Source organism: Argopecten irradians, chromosome 13 (genome assembly GCF_041381155.1).
Source record: "Argopecten irradians isolate NY chromosome 13, Ai_NY, whole genome shotgun sequence".
In the NCBI taxonomy this organism is placed as follows: domain Eukaryota; kingdom Metazoa; phylum Mollusca; class Bivalvia; order Pectinida; family Pectinidae; genus Argopecten; species Argopecten irradians.
The window spans coordinates 32,508,121-32,530,215 of record NC_091146.1 but is presented as its reverse complement, the minus strand read 5'-3'; the positions used below and the strand labels follow the sequence as shown (position 1 = coordinate 32,530,215).

At 37.4% G+C, this 22,095-nt stretch overlaps 1 protein-coding gene across 1 annotated transcript; it reads right to left on the bottom strand.

Moving 5' to 3' along the window:
* Window positions 1-2,070: 2,070 nt before the first annotated feature.
* LOC138305826 (uncharacterized) lies at window positions 2,071-22,049 on the bottom strand. The gene is made up of 9 exons (XM_069246091.1): window positions 21,896-22,049; window positions 19,991-20,077; window positions 19,084-19,191; window positions 17,724-17,877; window positions 15,070-15,123; window positions 12,746-12,841; window positions 11,320-11,454; window positions 7,279-7,315; window positions 2,071-6,155 (listed from the first exon to the last, which is right to left on the bottom strand). The coding sequence occupies exons 1-9, from the start codon at window positions 22,047-22,049 to the stop codon at window positions 6,024-6,026; spliced, it is 957 nt and encodes a 318-aa protein (XP_069102192.1). The 3' UTR covers window positions 2,071-6,023.
* Between the last annotated feature and the right edge of the window lie 46 nt (window positions 22,050-22,095).

Here is a 22,095-nt window from a genome sequence, read left to right as displayed (position 1 = left end):
AAATAAAAATACGTCGAGGTGTAAAAGATAAGTATATTCTACCCTCGGGATCGCAGAATATTGCCATAACTACCGGCAAGCCTCGTTTTTAGATCGCATATTCGAAGAATAGGGGGAGCTAATGTTGTCACCCCGGCGTCGGCGTCAGCGTTGGCGTCCCATTTCACGTTAAAGTTTTTGAGCAAGTTTCTGTTTCGTCAATTGTTTAAGCTTAAGTCATCATAAATGTTTATGATTTTATTTTCCTAATGTGTATGGATGCTGAACGTGATAATACAACCAATTTGGGGCCCTTTAGGTTTTTTTTGAGTCTGTTAATTTGTCATATTTCCATGTTAAAGTTTTTGAGCAAGTTTCTATTATAGGCAAAATAATATAGACTGAGGGCACTGCTTGATATTTTTAAATAGTAAATACTTGAACATCAACTTCTTCTGAATAGGCGAGCTTTGCTGTTCTCCAACAGCTCTTGTTGTACAACTTGTGACCCTCTGGTAGATATGTATGGAAGAGTCTAATGATGCATGTAAATAGTGATACCATCTGTGAATGCATGTTTATCATAATTCAAATATTGGAATTTTGTATCATGATATTTCATTTATAAAACTAAAATTTCCAGTGAATTTGAGTTGTCTAAAAATGTAAATGTATGAAACTATAGGGACTCTAATATTGACTCTTAAGCTTGTTGTTGTTGTCTCCATAAGAAGATTCCTCAAATTACTTCCGTTTTATTTGTATTATCGGTATTCCATTTAAAGATGTTCCATCGCTGACAAATGGTTTTTTTTCACTATGGAAAACAGGAACAGACAATTTGGTATTTTTCTTCAGTTGCAAAAGTTACCTACTTTACACCATTACTACCATTGAAAAGTTTGAGCTTCTTATTTTACTTTAAGTTAAAAATATAAAAAAAGAATTAATTGCATCCCGAAAAAATTCCGTGCCACTTTATCCTATATGGAATGAAGTACCGATTGCACATGCACCAAAGGCAAAACAATTTATTTTATATTATTTTTTGTGTTAATTAGACATACATATACACGATTAAACACCAATTATTGTTCAAATGATGAAATTTCATCAATTTTATAAAATAAGATTGCGGTAAATTTTAAATGCCTGAAGATATCTTACTGTTAATTAATTAAACAGAACGTGTAACTTTTAATCGAACATCACGTGTAACTTTTAATCGAACATCTACACAAGGACTTGACACGAATTGTCTAACCAACAGCTAATTCACATTATGCATTATAGATACCAAAACCTGTACATACATTCTGTTTGTATATTGACTATTGGTTGTCAGTATAAAAAATATACTGAGGTCTCCCGTATCTTGTTTGTTTGTTTGATTAATTAATTAACGTCCTTTTAACAGCCAGGGTCATGTAAGGACGACCTCCCGTATATGTTGTGTGTATGTCGTGCGTGCTGCGTGTTTTGGGAAGCTGCGGTATATTCGTGTTGTGTCTTCTTGTATAGTGGAATCATGCCGCCGAAGACACTACACAACACACCCCACCTGGTCACATTATACTGACAACAGGAGAACCAGTCGTCCCACTCCCTTTATGCTGAGCACCAGGTATCTATATCTTTACAGCCAAAGACCTGTGGTCTAGTCGCTAAAAACCATACATATTACGAAGGAAAGTAAAACAATACAACCAAATGTAAGAAGGAGCCTGAAAGCGTGGAAGTATCCCTCGCGCATGGCATTTAGTATGAAAACCCAAATACAAGTATATATCAAGATAAAAGAGTTATAAAGTACAATTTATTATTCATATACATAATTTTTAAGGAAGTTTCGATCCATGTTGAGTTATTGGGGACAGAAACACTATCAAAAATAGAAGGCCTGTAATAGCAAAAGGCACAACTAGGGCACTTGTCTGATATAAACAGAAAGTTCCAAGGAGCTGCATAGAAAGGTTTTGGAGTTATAGCCCGGAAAAAAAATCTCGGATGGACAGACGGACGGACAGACCCCAATTTAATATTCCTCGCAAACACGTTTCGCTTGGGAAAATAAATAACTACAACAAGCTATCAATGAATCCAGGTTTATTAAAACATTCGATAGTCAACAAAAAATAAAGGAAATAAACCCATATACCAGTTCAATACAGATTATCCAATGTCCATATTTTAAATAAGGAAATGTGATACACTTGATAAAAAAATAAATGCAAGATTAATTGGTTATACAATATTTTACATTTTCGTATTTCGCGATCAAGTGTTTAACTGGCAATCATGCATTCATACATAACTTTCATACAATTTTTCAAAGAAAATTTTAGAAAAATTCACGGACGGGCTCTCTCGTGACGTTCCGATAAAATTGATATCTCAAACAAATATTTACAGTACCAATATTGATGGCGGATATGCACCATGCAAATAGAAAGTTGAAATATCATCAAACTGTTCTGTCTTTGCATATTACAGAGTTAGCTCCCTTGTGGGTAGGTATCCATTGTATGACGTTAAGCTCACAAACACAAGACTTCACAATCAATACCCACCCACAAGGACAGATAACTCTGTAATATGCAAATACAGAATAGACTAGTCTGCAGGAAGGCACTATGTCATAACTTCAAAAACCATAACTCACTATAGTCTTAAACAATCTAAATTCCAGAGTTTACAAAGTATATAATGAACATCAAATTTCAATAAGGTTGTTTAATTAAGTCTACATTAACGAAAAAAAAATTGATAAGAACATGTGGTAGAAGAAGTCTGTACCAAAGCTAAAGTGGGGGTACATTAAATCCATTTTAGTCAATCAAATACTCATTCAATTCTCCATTGTGTTTGTGAAAGATAGATTGATCTCCTCTCACATATTACATCATATAGCCATTTTTAGGAAAGAAATATGCCAGAGTATTCAAATCATTAGCTAGAAAATGTTTAAAACACAACATTACAAAATAAAGGGAAGACAACTATACTACAAGGGAAGACAACTGAAAAGACAAACTCTGAAACAAGAGAAGACAACTCAAACAAAAGACAACTCTGAAACAAGAGACGACAACTCTGAAACAAGAGAAGACAACTTTATAACATTTGAAGATAACTATGAAACAAGAGAAGACAACTAAAACAAAAGAAGACAACTCTGAAACAAGAGAAGAAGAGAAGACAATTCAAACAAAGGACAACTCTGAAACAAGAGATGACAACTCTGAAACAAGAGAGGACAACTCAAACAAAAGAAGGCAACTCTGAAACAAGAGAAGACAACTTTATAACATTTGAAGATAACTATGAAACAAGAGAAGACAACTAAAACAAGACAACTCTGAAACAAGAGAAGACAACTCAAACAAAAGACAACTTTGAAACAAGAGACGACAACTCTGAAACAAGAGAGGACAACTCTGAAACAAGAGCTGTTGGAGAACAGCAAAGCTCGGCTATTCAGAAGAAGTTGATGTTCAAGTATTTACTATTTAAACATGGAAATATGACAAATTAACAGACTCAAAAATCCCCTAAAGGGCCCCAAATTGGTTGTATTATCACGTTCAGCATCCTTACACATTAGGAAAATAAAATCATAAACATTTATGATGACTTAAGCTTAGACAATTGACGAAATAGAAACTTGCTCAAAAACTTTAACGTGAAATGGGACGCCAACGCTGACGCCGATGCCGACACCGAGGTGACAACATTAGCTCCCCCTATTCTTTGAATAGGCGAGCTAACAAGTGAAAAAAATACCACATACAGGTATATTTCCGCTATCTAAACCTTTCACTGTCACAAAAGTAATAAATGATTATGCTAACACATACAAATAAAATGAATACTCATGATCAATTCAAAATGACACAATATGCAAATTGTTGATTTGAAAGCTATTGACATCAAGCAATATAATCAGAAATCCATGAAACAAGACAACCAAACAATGACAGGTCAAAATTAAAAAAAAAAATTCTGTTAATTGATATCTGCTAATATGAGTAGCAATTTAAAAATTCTCCATCACCAACTAACAGCACTTTTCTCAATCAAAAACAGGAGCAGACAAAATTAGTGGGTTTCTTTTATAGCTTCAGTTACAAAAGTTACTTGCTTTACATAATTATCACTATAGAAAAGTTTGAGCTTTTTACTTTAATTTAAGATAAAAATTAATACCCCTACTTAATAGCTTAATTCGATGGCACTGCATGTATGCCCTTTATGGAATTAAGTACTGATTGTGCATGCATCAAAAGCTAAATGATTTATCTTATATGCGTTTTTGTGTTAGTTAGACACATATAAACACAATTATACATCAATTATTGTTCAAATAATAGGCAATGTTTATGCTCTGTTGGCGGTGGAGCATCTTTAATTAGTATGAGGTATAGTAATTGTACACATACATATTTGGTTAAATAAATAAGAGCATCATTTTTAATGTAGCACCAGAGCGTAGAAAGAAATTTGTTTGTATTGAAATAGTGTTACCGTATTTGACCCAATAAGCGCCCATGTCCTTATAAGCGCCCCTCCCTTTTTTTAGAGCTCGATTTCAATTGCACAGACATAAATAAAGACCAAAACTACACAATAATGTACAGTTTTACAATAATTTTGTCTGAATAGTACCCTTTCATTTTTTCAATTTTTTTAAACGCCCTGGGCGCTTATTGGGTCGAATACGGTATTGACAAAATGATTAATATACCAAATACATAATAAATTGAATACAACTGATTATAGTAAATCCTTGCATGAAAAAAAAAATTAATACATGTAGTAACACATCAAAATATCATTCTCTAAACTCTAAATTCCTTAAAGTGAATATTCGAGCAAACGAAGGCTAAAAAAAAAAAAAAAAATCGGTAACAATTGTGTTAATATATCCGGCGTAATTTCTTACAAAATAGAAAAATGAAATTTCCTGTCAAAATCACTCTGCATCGGAAGAAGTTCCTTCTTTATTTTAGGAATCCTAAAATGTCTCCTGGAATCCTGAAATTTCCACACAGCCTCTTTTTCAAAGAGTTTGGTAAATTTAATTTTAGAACTGTGCTGAATTTCAAAGAGACTTTTCCATTGTTACTGGACTATCTCATAGTAAAATTGGAGGCAACAGAACAGAACATTTCATCAAAAGAGCCATATAACTGCATGTACACTGTGGTTGGCTTGTGGCTTTGAAGTACATGTAAGGCGTCGCTCTCTCAATCTGTAGTCCTTCAAGAAAATTTTTACAGGCCTGCGATTGGTTCAAATTTGTTCCTCTGAGCTACCTTTGGTTTTGGTATGAGATAGTCCAGAGGTGTAGAGATCGTAAGTGATCGTAACCCCTGCAGTATCAAAGATGTCTTTGCCCAAATATTCACTTTAAAGTAGTTTAAAGATGCTCCACCGCCGACAGAGCATAAATGATATTCATCATTTGAACAATAATTAGTGTTTAATCATGTATACATAAGTCTAATTAACACAAAAAATGATATAAAATAATTTATTTTGGCTTTGGTGCATGCGCTATCAGTACTTCATTCCATATAGGATATAGCGCCACGGAATTTTTTCGGGATGAAATTAATTATTTTTCATATTTTTATCTTGGAGGTAAATTAGAAGCTCATAGTTTTCAATGTTGGTAATGGTGTAAAGTAAGTAACTTTTGTAACTGAAGAAAAATAATAAATAGTCTTCTGTTTTTGATAGTGAAAAATACCATTTTTCGGCGGTGGAGCATCTTTAAGTAACTGCATGATAGTGTTTTCTATTTTATAGCTAAAACATAATGTACATGTATGTAATGCTACGTAAGTAAACCGTCGTTACATAATCCGAACATTTGAACACTGGTATCTAATCAACATAAACTCCGTTTCCTTCCATTGCAGAAATACTCTTCATTTCTTCTATATAAATGCAGTGTTAATGTAAACTTAGCAAAAAATTCGAACAATAAATATCAAAAGGTTTAAAGAGATACAAAAAATAACTGCGTAGAAAATTATCGATTATTCTAATTTCACTTCCTTCCTTCTACATGGACAAGTGACGGCGACAATAGCCAGGACAAGGGAAACAACCCCTAAAACAGTACCAAGACCTAAGAGAAACTTTCCTCGATTCGGGCCCTGCATCAAATCCTGGAAACAAAAATAAATGTTATATTATTTTAACGCATTTACCCCTGATATTTCAAAAATAGAATGTCCCAGCTTTAGTTTTTAGAAGGGTTCAAATGCGTTCTTAGGAGTAAATAAGTAAAATTATATATAAAACTTTTTGTTATTAGATTGACATAGCAAAAGTGTGAAACAAGTTATACAACTTAAAATATACAAATCGCTTTCGCTAGAGAGTCCGGAGAAAACCCACGTGATCAGGTAAGTGACACCTGTAAGACCTTTTCACGTCCATGCAGGGAATCAAACCCCAACCAGCTAGTGATTAACCACTACAGCACCCGACCACCCCAAAAATAATTTCATAATTTTAAAAAGGTTTATTTCTTATTTAAGTGTTTATTTACATATTTAATTTATGTGTTTAATTTTAATGAAGTGTTAAGAGATTCTGCTAACCGTAATAGTCAGTTTTTAAGAACATGAAATTTGAAAAAAATAACAGCACAATATAAATATTTCGAAAGTATGACTTAACAAATAGTGTGCCTATGATATAGTTTGGAAAACTTGCAATTCGGACAAGTATCAAGGAACAATGACTATGTTAAGATCATCCGACAGTCTAGAAAAATTCACAATATGGACCGTTTGGGGTGGGGACTATCGAGGGACCAGTTCACAGGACCATGCATAGACAGATATAACTTTACATAATTACAGGGATACATACAATAAATGGTCATATATGTATTGCAAGGGAGCGACCATTATTCTGAAAAATATTATATATTTTCTATTTTCACATTTTGAATATTGAATCTAGGATGAGTGTCAATATAAAACATATCATTATCTCTGCAGGAAGGCTACCCGCTCAATTGAATACACATAATCATTGAGTGGCTGTCATGTATATTGTACCTGTGTCACAGTGTCAATTGTGTGATACCTGGGTAACAGGTAGTATTGTATGGCAGTGTGTTTCATTGTACATCGGACAATTGATATAATGAGAAAAAGAAAATATAGAATGTTTTATAAATAATGGTCGCTCCCCTTTCAATTCGTACCCATCCATATATATGTATTCATATACATGTATCGCTAATTGTAAGTATATCCATTATAAATATAAACCTACCTTTAAATAATCAGCAATGCCTTCAGTCAGTGCGTCACTACAACAGATAGAAAACTAAAGTAATTTACAGTGATCACAAACTGCTTTAATTTTTGGTATTAAAACTATTGTTAATACCATAGAAGTGAAGATTGACTTGACCTGCAACATTCTTCTTTTGGAAATCATATTCCGTGCACTCAATTTACACATTTACTTTTGAGCCTTCTGCAGGAGAAAGAGTTAGATAGAAATTATCTGGTGACAGAGCATCCTCGACACTCCAGGGGTTACTATCACTGACGTTATATCCACCACTGCACTTTGCCAAAGAAAAACTGAGGGCAGTTCAGGAGAAAAATACTGACAAAGCACAGGCCTGCATAGATTTCTTTTGAAGACTACAGAGAGAGCGATGCACAACTTCAAAGCCACACAGTCAATCACAATACTGTATACTGTTGTACAATTTCTTTGATGTACATCAAAGAATCAAATTACCTGTGTCTTCTGTAGCCTCCAGTTTTACTACAAGATAGTCCAGGGGTGGATATAAAGTCAGTGATAGTAACCCCTGGAGTATCAAGGATGATGACGTAGCAGATTAAAAAAAATTCTAGTATTGAATCATTGAATTTTATTCACACATTTGAATTGGAAGAAAATTTCTAAATAAATCTATAAATCTTATTTTACTTTATAATACTTATCTTACTTTAACCATCACCGCCATGTTCATTTTTCTCTCACATTGCTTCTCGATTTTACATATCGTGACTACATTATGCTTGTCTGTAAAATCGGGAAGCGTTCCGAAGAACAAATGAACATTGCGGTGATGGTTAAAGTCAGTGAGCTACACAATGTTTAAATGGAGTTTCTACAAAGTATGGCATATGACACCTCTAAAGGAGATTGTGGTTGAACACAGTTATGGGTACTGTTTACCACCACAAGCGTAGATTTTGTGATTTTGGCTTGGTTTTTTGAGGTACCAATAAGAGGCAAGAAGACATTTCGACCGGACAGGGAAATGTCTACCTAGCATTTTTTCGTAAATTTCCCGATTCATCAAGTCATAACTTTGTCAATACTTGGCCAATGGAAAGACAAATTATTTTCGAGTTCATGTCCTTGATACTATAATATATATATATATGTATACTGTTAATTAAAAAAAATTATCTGTTGTTCCTGGCAAGCTGCTGGTTACTGGACGTAGTTTGTATTATGTATAGTGTACCTGACTAGTTTCATTTTCTAGTGAAAACTCCTCATAGGTAGTGAGGGAGTGAATGTATCACTTTATATACCCATAATTGGTAGCTGGTAGCCATAGCCTGTAGCGGGGGCCTGGTAGCTGACAGCTAAGTTGGTAGTAGGTAGCCGATTTATTTCCATGGCAGTTTATAGTGTGATGCATATAAGCCATGCCCAGAACTTTTTATAGTGATTTATTTCCACAGTTTCTATCGTCCGACGAAAATGAATCGCTATGAATATAAATATGTTTGGTGGTAACTTACAAAGCCGTCAGTTCTATCAGAACACTCTCGGCCTTGACATTTTTATACCACAATAAGTTGTTATATTGATAACTTACAAAGCCGTCGGTTCTATGGGAACACTCTCAGCCTTGACATTTTTATACCACAAAAAGTTGGTATATTGATAACTTACAAAGCCATCGGTTCTATGGGAACACTCTCAGCCTTGACATTTTTATACCACAATAAGTTGTTATATTGATAACTTACAATGCTGTCGGTTCTATCGGAACACTCTCGGCCTTGACATTTTTATACCACAATAAGTTGGTATATTGATAACTTACAAAGCCATCGGTTCTATCGGAACACTCTTGGCCTTGACATTTTTATACCACAATAAGTTGGTGTATTGATAACTTACAAAGCCGTCAGTTCTATCGGAACACTCTTGGCCTTGACATTTTTATACCACAATAAGTTGGTATATTGATAACTTACAAAGCAGTCGGTTCTATCGGAACACTCTCGTCCTTGACATTTTTATACCACAATAAGTTGGTATATTGATAACTTACAAAGCCGTTGGTTCTATTGGAACACTCTCGTCCTTGACATTTTTATACCACAATAAGTTGGTATATTGATAACTTACAAAGCCATCGGTTCTATCGGAACACTCTTGGCCTTGACATTTTTATACCACAATAAGTTGGTATATTGATAACTTACAAAGCCGCTGGTTCTATCGGAACACTCTCGGCCTTGACATTTTTATACCACAATAAGTTGGTATATTGATAACTTACAAAGCCGTCGGTTCTATCGGAACACTCTCGTCCTTGACATTTTTATACCACAATAAGTTGGTATATTGATAACTTACAAAGCCCTCGGTTCTATGGGAACACTCTTGGCCTTGACATTTTTCTACCACAATAAGTTGGTATATTAATACCTTACAAAGCCGTCGGTTCTATTGGAACACTCTCGGCCTTGACATTTTTATACCACAATAACTTGGTGTATTGATAACTTACAAAGCCGTCGGTTCTATCGGAACACTCTCGGCCTTGACATTTTTATACCACAATAAGTTGGTATATTGATAACTTACAAAGCCGTCGGTTCTATGGGAACACTCTTGGCCTTGACATTTTTCTACCACAATAAGTTGGTATATTGGTAACTTACAAAGCCGTCGGTTCTATGGGAACACTCTCAGCCTTGACATTTTTATACCACAATAAGTTGGTATATTGATAACTTACAAAGCCGTCGGTTCTATGGGAACACTCTCAGCCTTGACATTTTTATACCACAATAAGTTGGTATATTGATAACTTACAAAGCCGTCGGTTCTATCGGAACACTCTTGGCCTTGACATTTTTATACCACAATAAGTTGGTATATTGATAACTTACAAAGCCGTCGGTTCTATCGGAACACTCTCGGCCTTGACATTTTTATACCACAATAAGTTGGTATATTGATAACTTACAAAGCCGTCGGTTCTATGGGAACACTCTCGGCCTTGACATTTTTATACCACAATAAGTTGGTATATTGATAACTTACAAAGCCGTCGGTTCTATCGGAACACTCTCGGCCTTGACATTTTTATACCACAATAAGTTGGTATATTGATAACTTACAAAGCCGTTTCTATCGGAACACTCTCATTGACATTTTTATACCACAATAAGTTGGTATATTGATAACTTACAAAGCCGTCGGTTCTATGGGAACACTCTCGGCCTTGACATTTTTATACCACAATAAGTTGTTATATTGATAACTTACAAAGCAGTCGGTTCTATCAGAACACTCTCGGCCTTGACATTTTTATACCACAATAAGTTGTTATATTGATAACTTACAAAGCCGTCGGTTCAATCGGAACACTCTCGGCCTTGACATTTTTATACCACAATAAGTTGGTGTATTGATAAATTTACAAAGCCGTCGGTTCTATGGGAACACTCTCAGCCTTGACATTTTTATACCACAATAAGTTGGTATATTGATAACTTACAAAGCCGTCGGTTCTATGGGAACACTCTCGGCCTTGACATTTTTATACCACAATAAGTTGGTATATTGATAACTTACAAAGCCGTTGGTTCTATCGGAACACTCTCGGCCTTGACATTTTTATACCACAATAAGTTGGTATATTGATAACTTACAAAGCCGTCGGTTCTATCGGAACACTCTCGGCCTTGACATTTTTATACCACAATAAGTTGGTATATTGATAACTTACAAAGCCGTCGGTTCTATCGGAACACTCTCGGCCTTGACATTTTTATACCACAATAAGTTGGTATATTGATAACTTACAAAGCCGTCGGTTCTATCGGAACACTCTCGGCCTTGACATTTTTATACCACAATAAGTTGGTATATTGATAACTTACAAAGCCGTCGGTTCTATGGGAACACTCTCAGCCTTGACATTTTTATACCACAATAAGTTGGTATATTGATAACTTACAAAGCCGTCGGTTCTATTGGAACACTCTCGGCCTTGACATTTTTATACCACAATAAGTTGGTATATTGATAACTTACAAAGCAGTCGGTTCTATCGGAACACTCTCGGCCTTGACATTTTTATACCACGTGGAAACAAAACTGATGAGCTGATGGACATGATACTGGTCAGGATCCTCGGAGAAGTAGTGATACATACGTCCCAGCCGGAAACTGAAAATAGCAAACAGGTGTTTGATTAATGTGTAATTATTTTAATGTGGCAAACAGAGAGATATTCCTGCACTATTAGAATGATAATTAAGATTTAAAAAGTTTAGAGAGCAATGTAATGCTTAGCAAGCAAAGGCCTGGAGAAGTCGTTAAACCAAAGGGAGATAACCTTTGAACAATGAACATGTAAGGCTGTCGAGGTATATAATTCTTGGCTTGCAAAGGAGAACAATCGCTCAGTTTTAAGTTAAAGGGAGATAATCTTCTGTAACAGAAGATATTACCTTCACTAATCAAATCTTGTTGGTAGGATCATTGTAAGATTTTAAATCTCGTTAAATCGAGTTTGGCAGAACTTTTTCATGATTTGAAATAATCTGAGCATTCAGTTTTTGTGTACATATTAGTTTGATCACGGCTAACTTGTAACTTTCAATTCATGGTAGTAATTAAGGGTTGTAAGAGTTAGATTACCAAAATGGAGGCTAGTGGTAGAATGTCAGACACCTTAACCAATCAGCCACTGTGACCCAGAGGTGGAGGTCTAGTTGTAGAATATCGGACATATTAACCACACAGTCATTGTGACCTAGAGGGGGAGGGCTAGTGTCAGACACCTAATAGGTGAGGGCTAAGAATGTCAGACACCTAATACAACCCACTCAGCCACTGTAACCCAGAGGTGACCGAGGGCTAGTGGTAGAATGTCAGACACCTAATACAACCACTCAGCCAATGTGACCCAGAGGGGGAGGGCTAGTGGTGGATAATCTGATATCTTAACCACTCAGCCACTAGTACTGTGACCTGCAGGTGGAGGGCTAGTGGCAGAATGTCAGACACCTTAACCACTCAGCCACTGTGACCCAGAGGGGGAGGACTAGTGGTAGAAAATCTGATATCTTAACCACTCAGCCACTAGTACTGTGACCCGCAGGTGGAGGGCTAGTGGCAGAATGTCAGACACCTTAACCACTCAGCCACTGTGACCCAGAGGGGGAGGACTAGTGGTAGAAAATCTGATATCTTAACCACTCAGCCACTAGTACTGTGACCGGCAGGTGGAGGGCTAGTGGCAGAATGTCAGACACCTTAACCACTCAGTCACTGTGACCCAGAGGTGGAGGGCTAGTGGCAGAATGTCAGACACCTTAACCGGTCCACTCACCATGACCCATAGGTAGAAGATGACTCTTTCACAGTTCATTCATTCAACATAGCCTTTGGTCTTTATAGAGAGTTGTGAGGCAGGATACCTTTTATTTTCACAGAGAGAAAATATTTTACTCACAAATAAGTTGTAGGGCATTCCTTGATTTTGAAACGTTTTTCAAGACGCGGACTTTCATCTAGATTGATTTTTGCAACATTCATCTTGTGTCTCAACCTGCAAAATAAAGTGATAATCAAATTTAGGAACAGGGAAGAATTGGACAGGGCAGAATTACCAAGCAATTGTTTCCTGGACCAAAGTATACACCATATCACTCAAACGAAGATAAACATCATTTCATTATAAAATGTTTACACTCTTGGTATTTAAACTGATTTTAAGGCAATCACTAGGAGCTGTAACATACATCTTGATATGATACCATATTACAGTATGTATGAAGATTATAGATGAATAAATGAACAGCCCAAATATCCCACAGACTCAGAAGTGTGAACCCTCCTTTGCAAGCCCTCTCCCCTGTAAGTGTTCATCCTTTAAAACCACCCCTACTCTACAACACCTCTCCCCTGTATGTGTCCATCCTTTAAAACCACCCCTCCTCTACAGCCCCTCTCCCCTGTAAGTGTCCATCCTTTAAAACCACCCCTCCTCTACAGCCCCTCTCCCCTGTAAGTGTCCATCCTTTAAAACCACCCATACTCTACAGCCCCTCCCCCCTGTAAGTGTCGATCCTTTAAAACCACCCATACTCTACAGCCCCTCCCCCTGTAAGTGTCGATCCTTTAAAACCACCCATCCTCTACAGCCCCTCTCCCCCTGTAAGTGTCGATCCTTTAAAACCACCCCTCCTCTACAGCCCCTCTCCCCTGTAAGTGTCGATCCTTTAAAACCACCCCTCCTCTACAGCCCCTCTCTCCCTGTAAGTGTCCATCCTTTAAAACCACTCCTCCTCTACAGCCCCTCTCCCCTGTAAGTGTCCATCCTTTAAAACCACTCCTACTCTACAACCCATCTCACCCCTGTAAGTGTCCATCCTTTAAAACCACCCCTTCTCTACAGCCCCTCTCCCCTGTAAGTGTCCATCCTTTAAAACCACCCCCCCTCTACAGCCCCTCTCCCCTGTAAGTGTCCATCCTTTAAAACCACCCCTCCTCTACAGCCCTCTCTCCCCTGTAAGTGTCCATCCTTTAAAACCACCCCTCCTCTACAGCCCCTCTCCCCTGTAAATGTCCATCCTTTAAAACCACCCCTCCTCTACAGCCCCTCTCCCCTGTAAGTGTCCATCCTTTAAAACCACCCCTCCTCTACAGCCCCTCTCCCCTGTAAGTGTCCATCCTTTAAAACCACCCCTCCTCTACAGCCCTCTCCCCCTGTAAGTGTCCATCCTTTAAAACCACCCCTCCTCTACAGCCCCTCTCCCCTGTAAGTGTCCATCCTTTAAAACCACTCCTCCTCTACAGCCCCTCTCCCCTGTAAGTGTCCATCCTTTAAAACCACCCCTCCTCTACAGCCCCTCTCCCCTGTAAATGTCCATCCTTTAAAACCACCCCTCCTCTACAGCCCCTCTCCCCTGTAAGTGTCCATCCTTTTAAAACCACCCCTTCTCTACAACCCCTCTCCCCTGTAAGTGTCCATCGTTTAAAACCACCCCTCCTCTACAGCCCCTCTCCCCTGTAAGTGTCCATCATTTAAAACCACCCCTCCTCTACTGCCCCTCTCCCCTGTAAGTGTCCAACCTTTAAAACCACCCCTCCTCTACAGCCCCTCTCCCCTGTAAGTGTCCATCCTTTAAAACCACCCCTCCTCTACAGCCCCTCTCCCCTGTAAGTGTCCATCCTTTAAAACCACCCCTCCTCTACAGCCCCTCTCCCCTGTAAGTGTCCATCCTTTAAAACCACCCCTCCTCTACAGCCCCTCTCCCCTGTAAGTGTCCATCCTTTAGAACCACCCCTCCTCTACAGCCCCTCTCCCCTGTAAGCTGTCCATCCTTTAAAACCACCCCTCCTCTACAGCCCCTCTCCCCTGTAAGTGTCCATCCTTTAAAACCACCCCTCCTCTACAGCCCCTCTCCCCTGTAAGTGTCCATCCTTTAAAACCACCCCTCCTCTACAGCCCCTCTCCCCTGTAAGTGTCCATCCTTTAAAACCACCCCTCCTCTACAGCCCCTCTCCCCTGTAAGTGTCCATCCTTTAAAACCACCCCTCCTCTACAGCCCCTCTCCCCTGTAAGTGTCCATCCTTTAAAACCACCCCTCCTCTACAGCCCCTCTCCCCTGTAAGTATCCATTTTTAAAAATCACCCCTCCTCTACAAGCCCTCTCCCTGTATTTACCCCTTCCCCTATAAACATCCCATTTCTGCCCCTCCCACAATAAACACCATGTCCCTGTAAGCTCCTCCCTCCTGTATACATGTACTGAAAATACTGCAGATACTTACTTTACTCCTGCTCCTTCAATAGCCGAGAGATGGTTCTCACAGGTTGGCCGGTAACTATAGAACAATAGAAAATTTTACACAAAATCACCATATTGATGTTTGTAAGAAGACATCTATAACATAGAAACAAGCATGAAACTGCAAATCATTTAAGGACCTGCCAGATTTGATAGTTGTGAACCCAATCAGAACCTGGCAACTGCCCCACATAGTATTCGAACCTTTAAAGTGAACAGTCCGGCAAGGATGGCTAAAGTCGGTAAAAATGGTGTGAATGTATCCAGTATAAATTTCTTATGAGATAGAAAAATAAAATCTCTCACCAAAATCTGTCTGCGTACGAAGAAATTAATTTAAAGTATGGGAATTCTAAAACGTCCTCCCGGCTCACTATGTCCGTGGTTACATTTCCACGCAGCCTCGTTTTCAATGCTTTCAACTTTTCTTTACTTTAATGGTCAGAACTGGGAAACTAAGCATAACTTGACCGTCGTATTAATAAGTGAGAATTCTTGGAAGGCCAATGAACGCATTTAGACTGGTTTTCTTTGCCCGACTATTCACTTTAAAGGGGGTCAGTAGTTTTTATTATGGTGCAATATGGCGGCTCTCGCTCTCGCTTCAAAAATTTAAACATATTCACATCAACTAAATATACCATTTCATTACCATAAAATATATATATTACTTGTTAATTTTTGTGTAAAATGAACTGAAATCATTTTAATACTTCAAATTAAATGAAATGCAAGTTTATATACAAGTTGCTTCCACTACGCAAGTTTGAAAGCTGATGACGCGGCGAAAGTCCAACGTAACAATTAAAGCATTTTCTGACTTTTCTCGACTGTGGTTTTAAATAAATGGAGGGATTCGTACCTTCAGATCAATCATCGATCTACTTTTAATTTATCAGCATAACTTTTAAGTGATTATCTCAGCGAGAATGCAGAGATGATCAGTCACTTTTGTTTGTGATGCTTTTAATATACAGTCACATTGATGTTGCTATGCCCTCGCCCCCTTTAAATCTTCCTGACCCTCTTTGCCTTTATAGGGGGTCAATAGCAGACTAAATAACAAATAATATACATTACATTCAATATAATCTTGCAGTTTCCCCTATAATGACACTAATACATAAACAAGAGGCCCAAGGACGATGCAGCCTTGGCACAATTTGAATAGGAAAAGACTAAATAAGATTCAAGATGGTAAATTGATATCCATCTTGGATTTTGGAAAGACAGTGCAATATAAATACATTGTACAACACTTTTGAGGCAATGTCTTTTACATTCAAACAAATTTTTAGACTATAGCTGAAGATTTACTTTAAATCAAAATGTGTTTTTCATAATGGCGGCTGTGGTAACCATCTTGGAATTCAGATCAATTGAAAAAATAACATTTGCTCGAGACCCTGTAAAGATCAATACATGCAAGTTTCAGCCAAATCGAACCAGTATAACTTGAGAAGAAGTTTAAAATGTGTTTTTGAATGCCTATTTTGACAGCTAATTTGGGTTTTGTCTCAAACATAACAGGACAATTCTATCTATCAATGTTCAGCTCAATCCCACTAGAGGAACTTTGAGAGGAAGTTTCAAATGCAAAAAGTTTACTGACGGTTGACGAAGCACATTGAATTCCAGTCAGATGACCAAAAATAAAATCTAACAGTTTCCCCTATGGTGCCTCCCATTTCATACAATATAATTTTACAGTTTCCTCTATGGTGCCCCCATACCTCTCATTACCTACAATATAATTAGCAAGTCCCCTGTGGTGGCCCCTCCCATCACATACAATATAATTTACAGTCCCCTTTGGTGGCCCCCTATGTTGCCTCTCATTCATATGGTCCCACCCCCTATGTTGCCTCATTCATAGTCCCTCATATATAATCTTACAGTCCCCTCCCTCTCATTAATACAATATAATTAGCCAGTCCCCTTTGCCCCCTATGTTGCATTACATACAATATAATTAGCCAGTCCCCTTTAGTGGCCCCCCCCTATTTGCCTCTCATTACATACAATATAATTAGGCAGTCCTCTGTGGTGCCCCCTATGTTGCCTCTCATTACATACAATATAATTTAGGAGTCCCCTGTGGTGGCCCCCCTATATTGCCTCTCATTACATACAATATAATTAGGCAGTCCCCTGTGGTGGCCCCCCTTATGTTGCCTCTCATTTCATACAATATAATTAGCCAGTCCCCTGTGGTGGCCCCCCTATGTTGCCTCTCATTACATACAATATAATTAGGCAGTCCCCTGTGGTGGCCCCCCTTATGTTGCCTCTCATTACATACAATATAATTAGCCAGTCCCCTGTGGTGGCCCCCTATGTTGCCTCTCATTACATACAATATAATTAGGCAGTCCCCTGTGGTGGCCCCCCTATGTTGCCTCTCATTACATACAATATAATTAGCCAGTCCCCTGTGGTGGCCCCCCTATGTTGCCTCTCATTACATACAATATAATTAACCAGTCCCCTGTGGTGGCCCCCCTATGTTGCCTCTCATTACATACAATATAATTAGCCAGTCCCCTGTGGTGGCCCCCCTATGTTGCCTCTCATTACATACAATATAATTAACCAGTCCCCTGTGGTGGCCCCCCTATGTTGCCTCTCATAACATACAATATAATTAGCCAGTCCCCTGTGGTGGCCCCTGTCGCGGCCTGTGTCAGGTGCTCAAAGCTCTCATCATTGAGTGTCTTCATTGCCACTTGTTGAGATTCCTCCACAAAAATCTCCACGTCCATTGTCCTAATCTCACGAACATCCTGTGGCGCTGCAATTCAAAAGTCATCATTTATTTACTGAATTGTCTTTCCTATCTATATATCCAAGGGTTTTGAGGATTGGTGTAAGAGAGATACCAACATGGGGGTGGGGGATGAGATTCCAAAGCGATGTGGGTAAGGTACAATTTACCGTCGATTAGTCCCACCCTCCGGTGATTAATTGATTCTTTCCCATCTATAGGGTATAACCACCCGAGGGGTAATTCATGAGGCTTGTCGAGGGTTGGACATTCATGAATTTCCCCAAGGGATGTAATTCATTGTAAAGCCTTCATAGGTAGGTAGGGAATGATTCTTTTTCTCCCATATATAAAAGAAAAAGTTGAGATAATAGCCATAAATTTACACGACATGAACATTGTTCGGTCGACCACATCTCAATATCAATGAGGTCATCGATAATGCACGCCACGGTTACACCGTATAATGACGTCACGTAATTGTTTTGCCAGAACCTATCATACTTTAGGGATTGACAGAGAAATCTCTCATGGCTAAAACTGGTGACAAATCAGTGAATAGTGGGAGAATGTGATGTCATCATTGGTCGTGAATTTTGTGACATCATATTATCCAAAATTGGCGACCAGTCGACGGTAAATTTAAATTGTACTTTACGTATATATGTTCTTTTGGGATCTCGAAATACATGTATTTCGATATACCATATTACCTATTATTTTTATAGGGATGATATGTTCACGATTTCGCCGGTGATTGCTATGGTAACGAAATTTGGATCAGTGAAATATCAAGATTTGGTTGAATTATTTCAACCTTTTAAGTAAACTGGAAATCAGGAATGCAACTTATACATTGTACAATGGTGCACCTTATACATATACGTGGACAAAAACTAAGGTCATGATGCTTTGAAACTGTAAATACATTTAATTAAAATGAAGAGATAAATTGTAAAAATTCGAAAAGGATATGATTATGATGTGACCTCTGAAATTAAAACTCAAATAGGATAAAGTTTTCAACCTTTGACATTTACTATTGTGACTTTTGACATTAAAATTGCCCCATTTGACATTACAATTGTGACATCTGACACTAAGATTGTGAACTTTGACATTTAAGATTGTGACCTTTGACATGTAAGATAACTGTTATCTTTGACATTAAGATTGTGACCTTTGACATTAAGATTGTGACCTTTGACATTAAGATTGTGACCTTAACATTACCCTCAAATAATGCAGGTACGCCGTCCCTGAAGTACACGACCTGTGGCACTGTGGTTATGCCGTATTTCACAGCTGTTTCTGGATCCTCACATTTTATTATCTGTATTGCTAAAAAAACATGACATACTTTAATTGTTTGTATTGCTATTAATTCGATAAAAGACAGAAATCATGTGATCCTTTTACGATGGCACCGGTGATGTTTCATTTCAACAGATCCATTATCAAGGGATCCGGAAAGATCTCTTAATCAAAAGACATGCCAAAACTAACATTTACAAGGGTTCCAATTACATATATTTAAAAACAATAATAAACTATTTTCACTTTACAAATAATACCATATCTTCCAATTTACCAATGTATATGGGAACCTGTACATAAAGGACATTTTTGTGATACATGTAAGATGACTGTATACAGTAAAACATGTTTATTACGAACATGCTTACAACAACTTTGTGGTTATATAACATAGTAAATAATTTCATTACCTGTCAAGATTCCTATACAATGTCTTTAAAATGTGTATAATTGTTATTAATATAATGAATCATATTTAATAACAAAGTGATTTTGATGGTCCCTCAGAAGTTCGTCCACTTGACAGCTAGATCGATCTCGACCCATGTAAGATTTTATTAGTCTATCACGGATTGGAAGAATATAGCTATATTATTCCTTTCTGAAATATTTTGTTTTGTAAACATTGTATGACTTGCGTAGATTGGTTATAATTGCAGAGCAACAACAGGACTAGGCTTATAATGTTTTTACTCAAACTTGACAATGTCAGACATATTACAACTACTATATCAATTATAAATGCTGGCACATTCTGCAGATAGAATTTAAATTACAATATATGTGGTTTCAGTAATTTTTTGTAAGGGGAGATAAGTCTTACCATGGTCATATAGATCTGGCATAGTGTTAACCTGAAGGAGTTCCTTCTCAGCTGCTGCACATCGAGGACAAGTCTCCATGTCATAAACTGAAACAGAATTCAAACATTCTCAATCACATCACACCAGGAACAAGTAGGTCGTACATGTTGTGTTTTGTGCGGTGCTTCGATAGCATGACATGGCTTCAAGGTGAATCCAGCAAAACAGAATGAAAACAGCTGGTAATAACGCACATGGTTTTTCTTAAAAATAATAATAAAAAAAAAAAAAAAACTAAAAAAAATACAAAACGTATACATCAGCTAACTTCCTCTAATAAATTAATAAATATCTATACAAATATAAGTGTGTGTTTGTTTGACATACAAATTTTATGGTGTGACTTAATATTGTACCGTAAGCTACTCAGATTTTTAAGTCAAGATTTTATGTTTGGATTGCCTCCCTTTGTACTCTCAAATAATTGACGAAATTAGTGCTAAAACATGAGTAAAAATAACAAACAATTAGAAACACACAATTGTAACATACAACAAAGCTACATTGGTGTACTACTCTATAACTAATTATGTATAGGTTCAATCCAATTTCACTTCGGTACCCATCGGCCTGTTTACGCTAGGCCGTACAACGTCCACATATAACATGACTAAATGTGTAACGATTCACACCGATGCATCAGTGATATTGCAATCTTTTTGGCGGGTGCATCGATGCATATTGTGCAATTTATTAGTATCGCGATACCTGAAAATAAAAAATTGAACATTGGATTATCTCCTTGGTCAACATCAGCAGAACATTTTTTAGTAACAAAATAAAAATGAACGGAATAATCACACGAGGAGCAAAACACTAAACTTGTGTCAGCGTCTGTGAGCTATAAGAGCGCTTGCATTGCTGGTCTTATTTCAAGTTTCTGTTTACTAAATCTAATAATGGAACATGGGAAATGAATAAAAGTCGCATCTTTGGTAATGAGTACATGTAAGCAAAAGCTAAAAAAATATCCATACATGTACATACAACCAACCTAACAACACATTTACAATGAAACCACAACATTTGAAATGTTTATCAAAATATTGTGATACGTATCGTATCGTGAACACTGTATTGTTACATACCTCGCGATACACAGCACTAAACATGTCTGGTTATAATTACACAAGTTAGTGGTATTCCCCGACCTATACATTGTATATTATTGACAGATCGTCATCTTCAAGCTCATGTGACTTTAGACACAAGTGACAAGAAATATAATACAAAACAAGGACGTATATGAGAAGGATAAGTCACACTGGGTTTTGGGGAAGTCCAAGGCAGGCGCTTTTGTGTTTGTGGACTGACGTGACGTTGGGCGACGACTGATTTTCCTTTGATATCCGCCGGTGCAGCCTTTGATGTAGATTGCGGGTGCGAGGGTTACCGTCTTACTTTCTGAAGTGGGCCGTCATTTCATGTGCTGTCGTATTTTTTAACGAAAATTTAAGACATATCCTCTAAATCTTCCTTCCTTAAAGCAAGTGATAAACGTTGTGAAATTTAATAAACTTTTCATTGGTGTTTCGTTTGATTCGATAAAACAAGTATTTGTTGAGAAAAATGGTTTTTTATTCCCGGTTCATAGGCGTCTCGTGTGGTGTTTAGTAATGTAAATTTAGGGACAGGTCACGAATCCTTCTCACTTATAAATCCTTGTACAAAATAATTAAACTCCATATAAAAGTAATTTTCTTGAAAAAAATATTTTGGTAGGAATTTCAACACTAATATATGCAGCCAATATTATGTCATTACACAGTGATTTGTACAGTGTATAAGGCAGCTGTGTAAGATTGCACTGTTGCAAACGTGTCATCTGCAAAAACCTATCATTTTCTGTAATTTTTGATACTTACAAAATAAAACGAGCACATATTTCGTGTCCTTGATTATATCCTGGAAAACTTCTTTAGAAACCACTTCCAGTTGTTGTGATCTGCATGTTGATGCGCCAATTAGCAATATAAACAAACATTTTGTCACAACCTGTTTAACCCACGTGTCTCCCATATTTAGTTTTGGAAAGATATAAGCGACACGATAAACATTATCGATG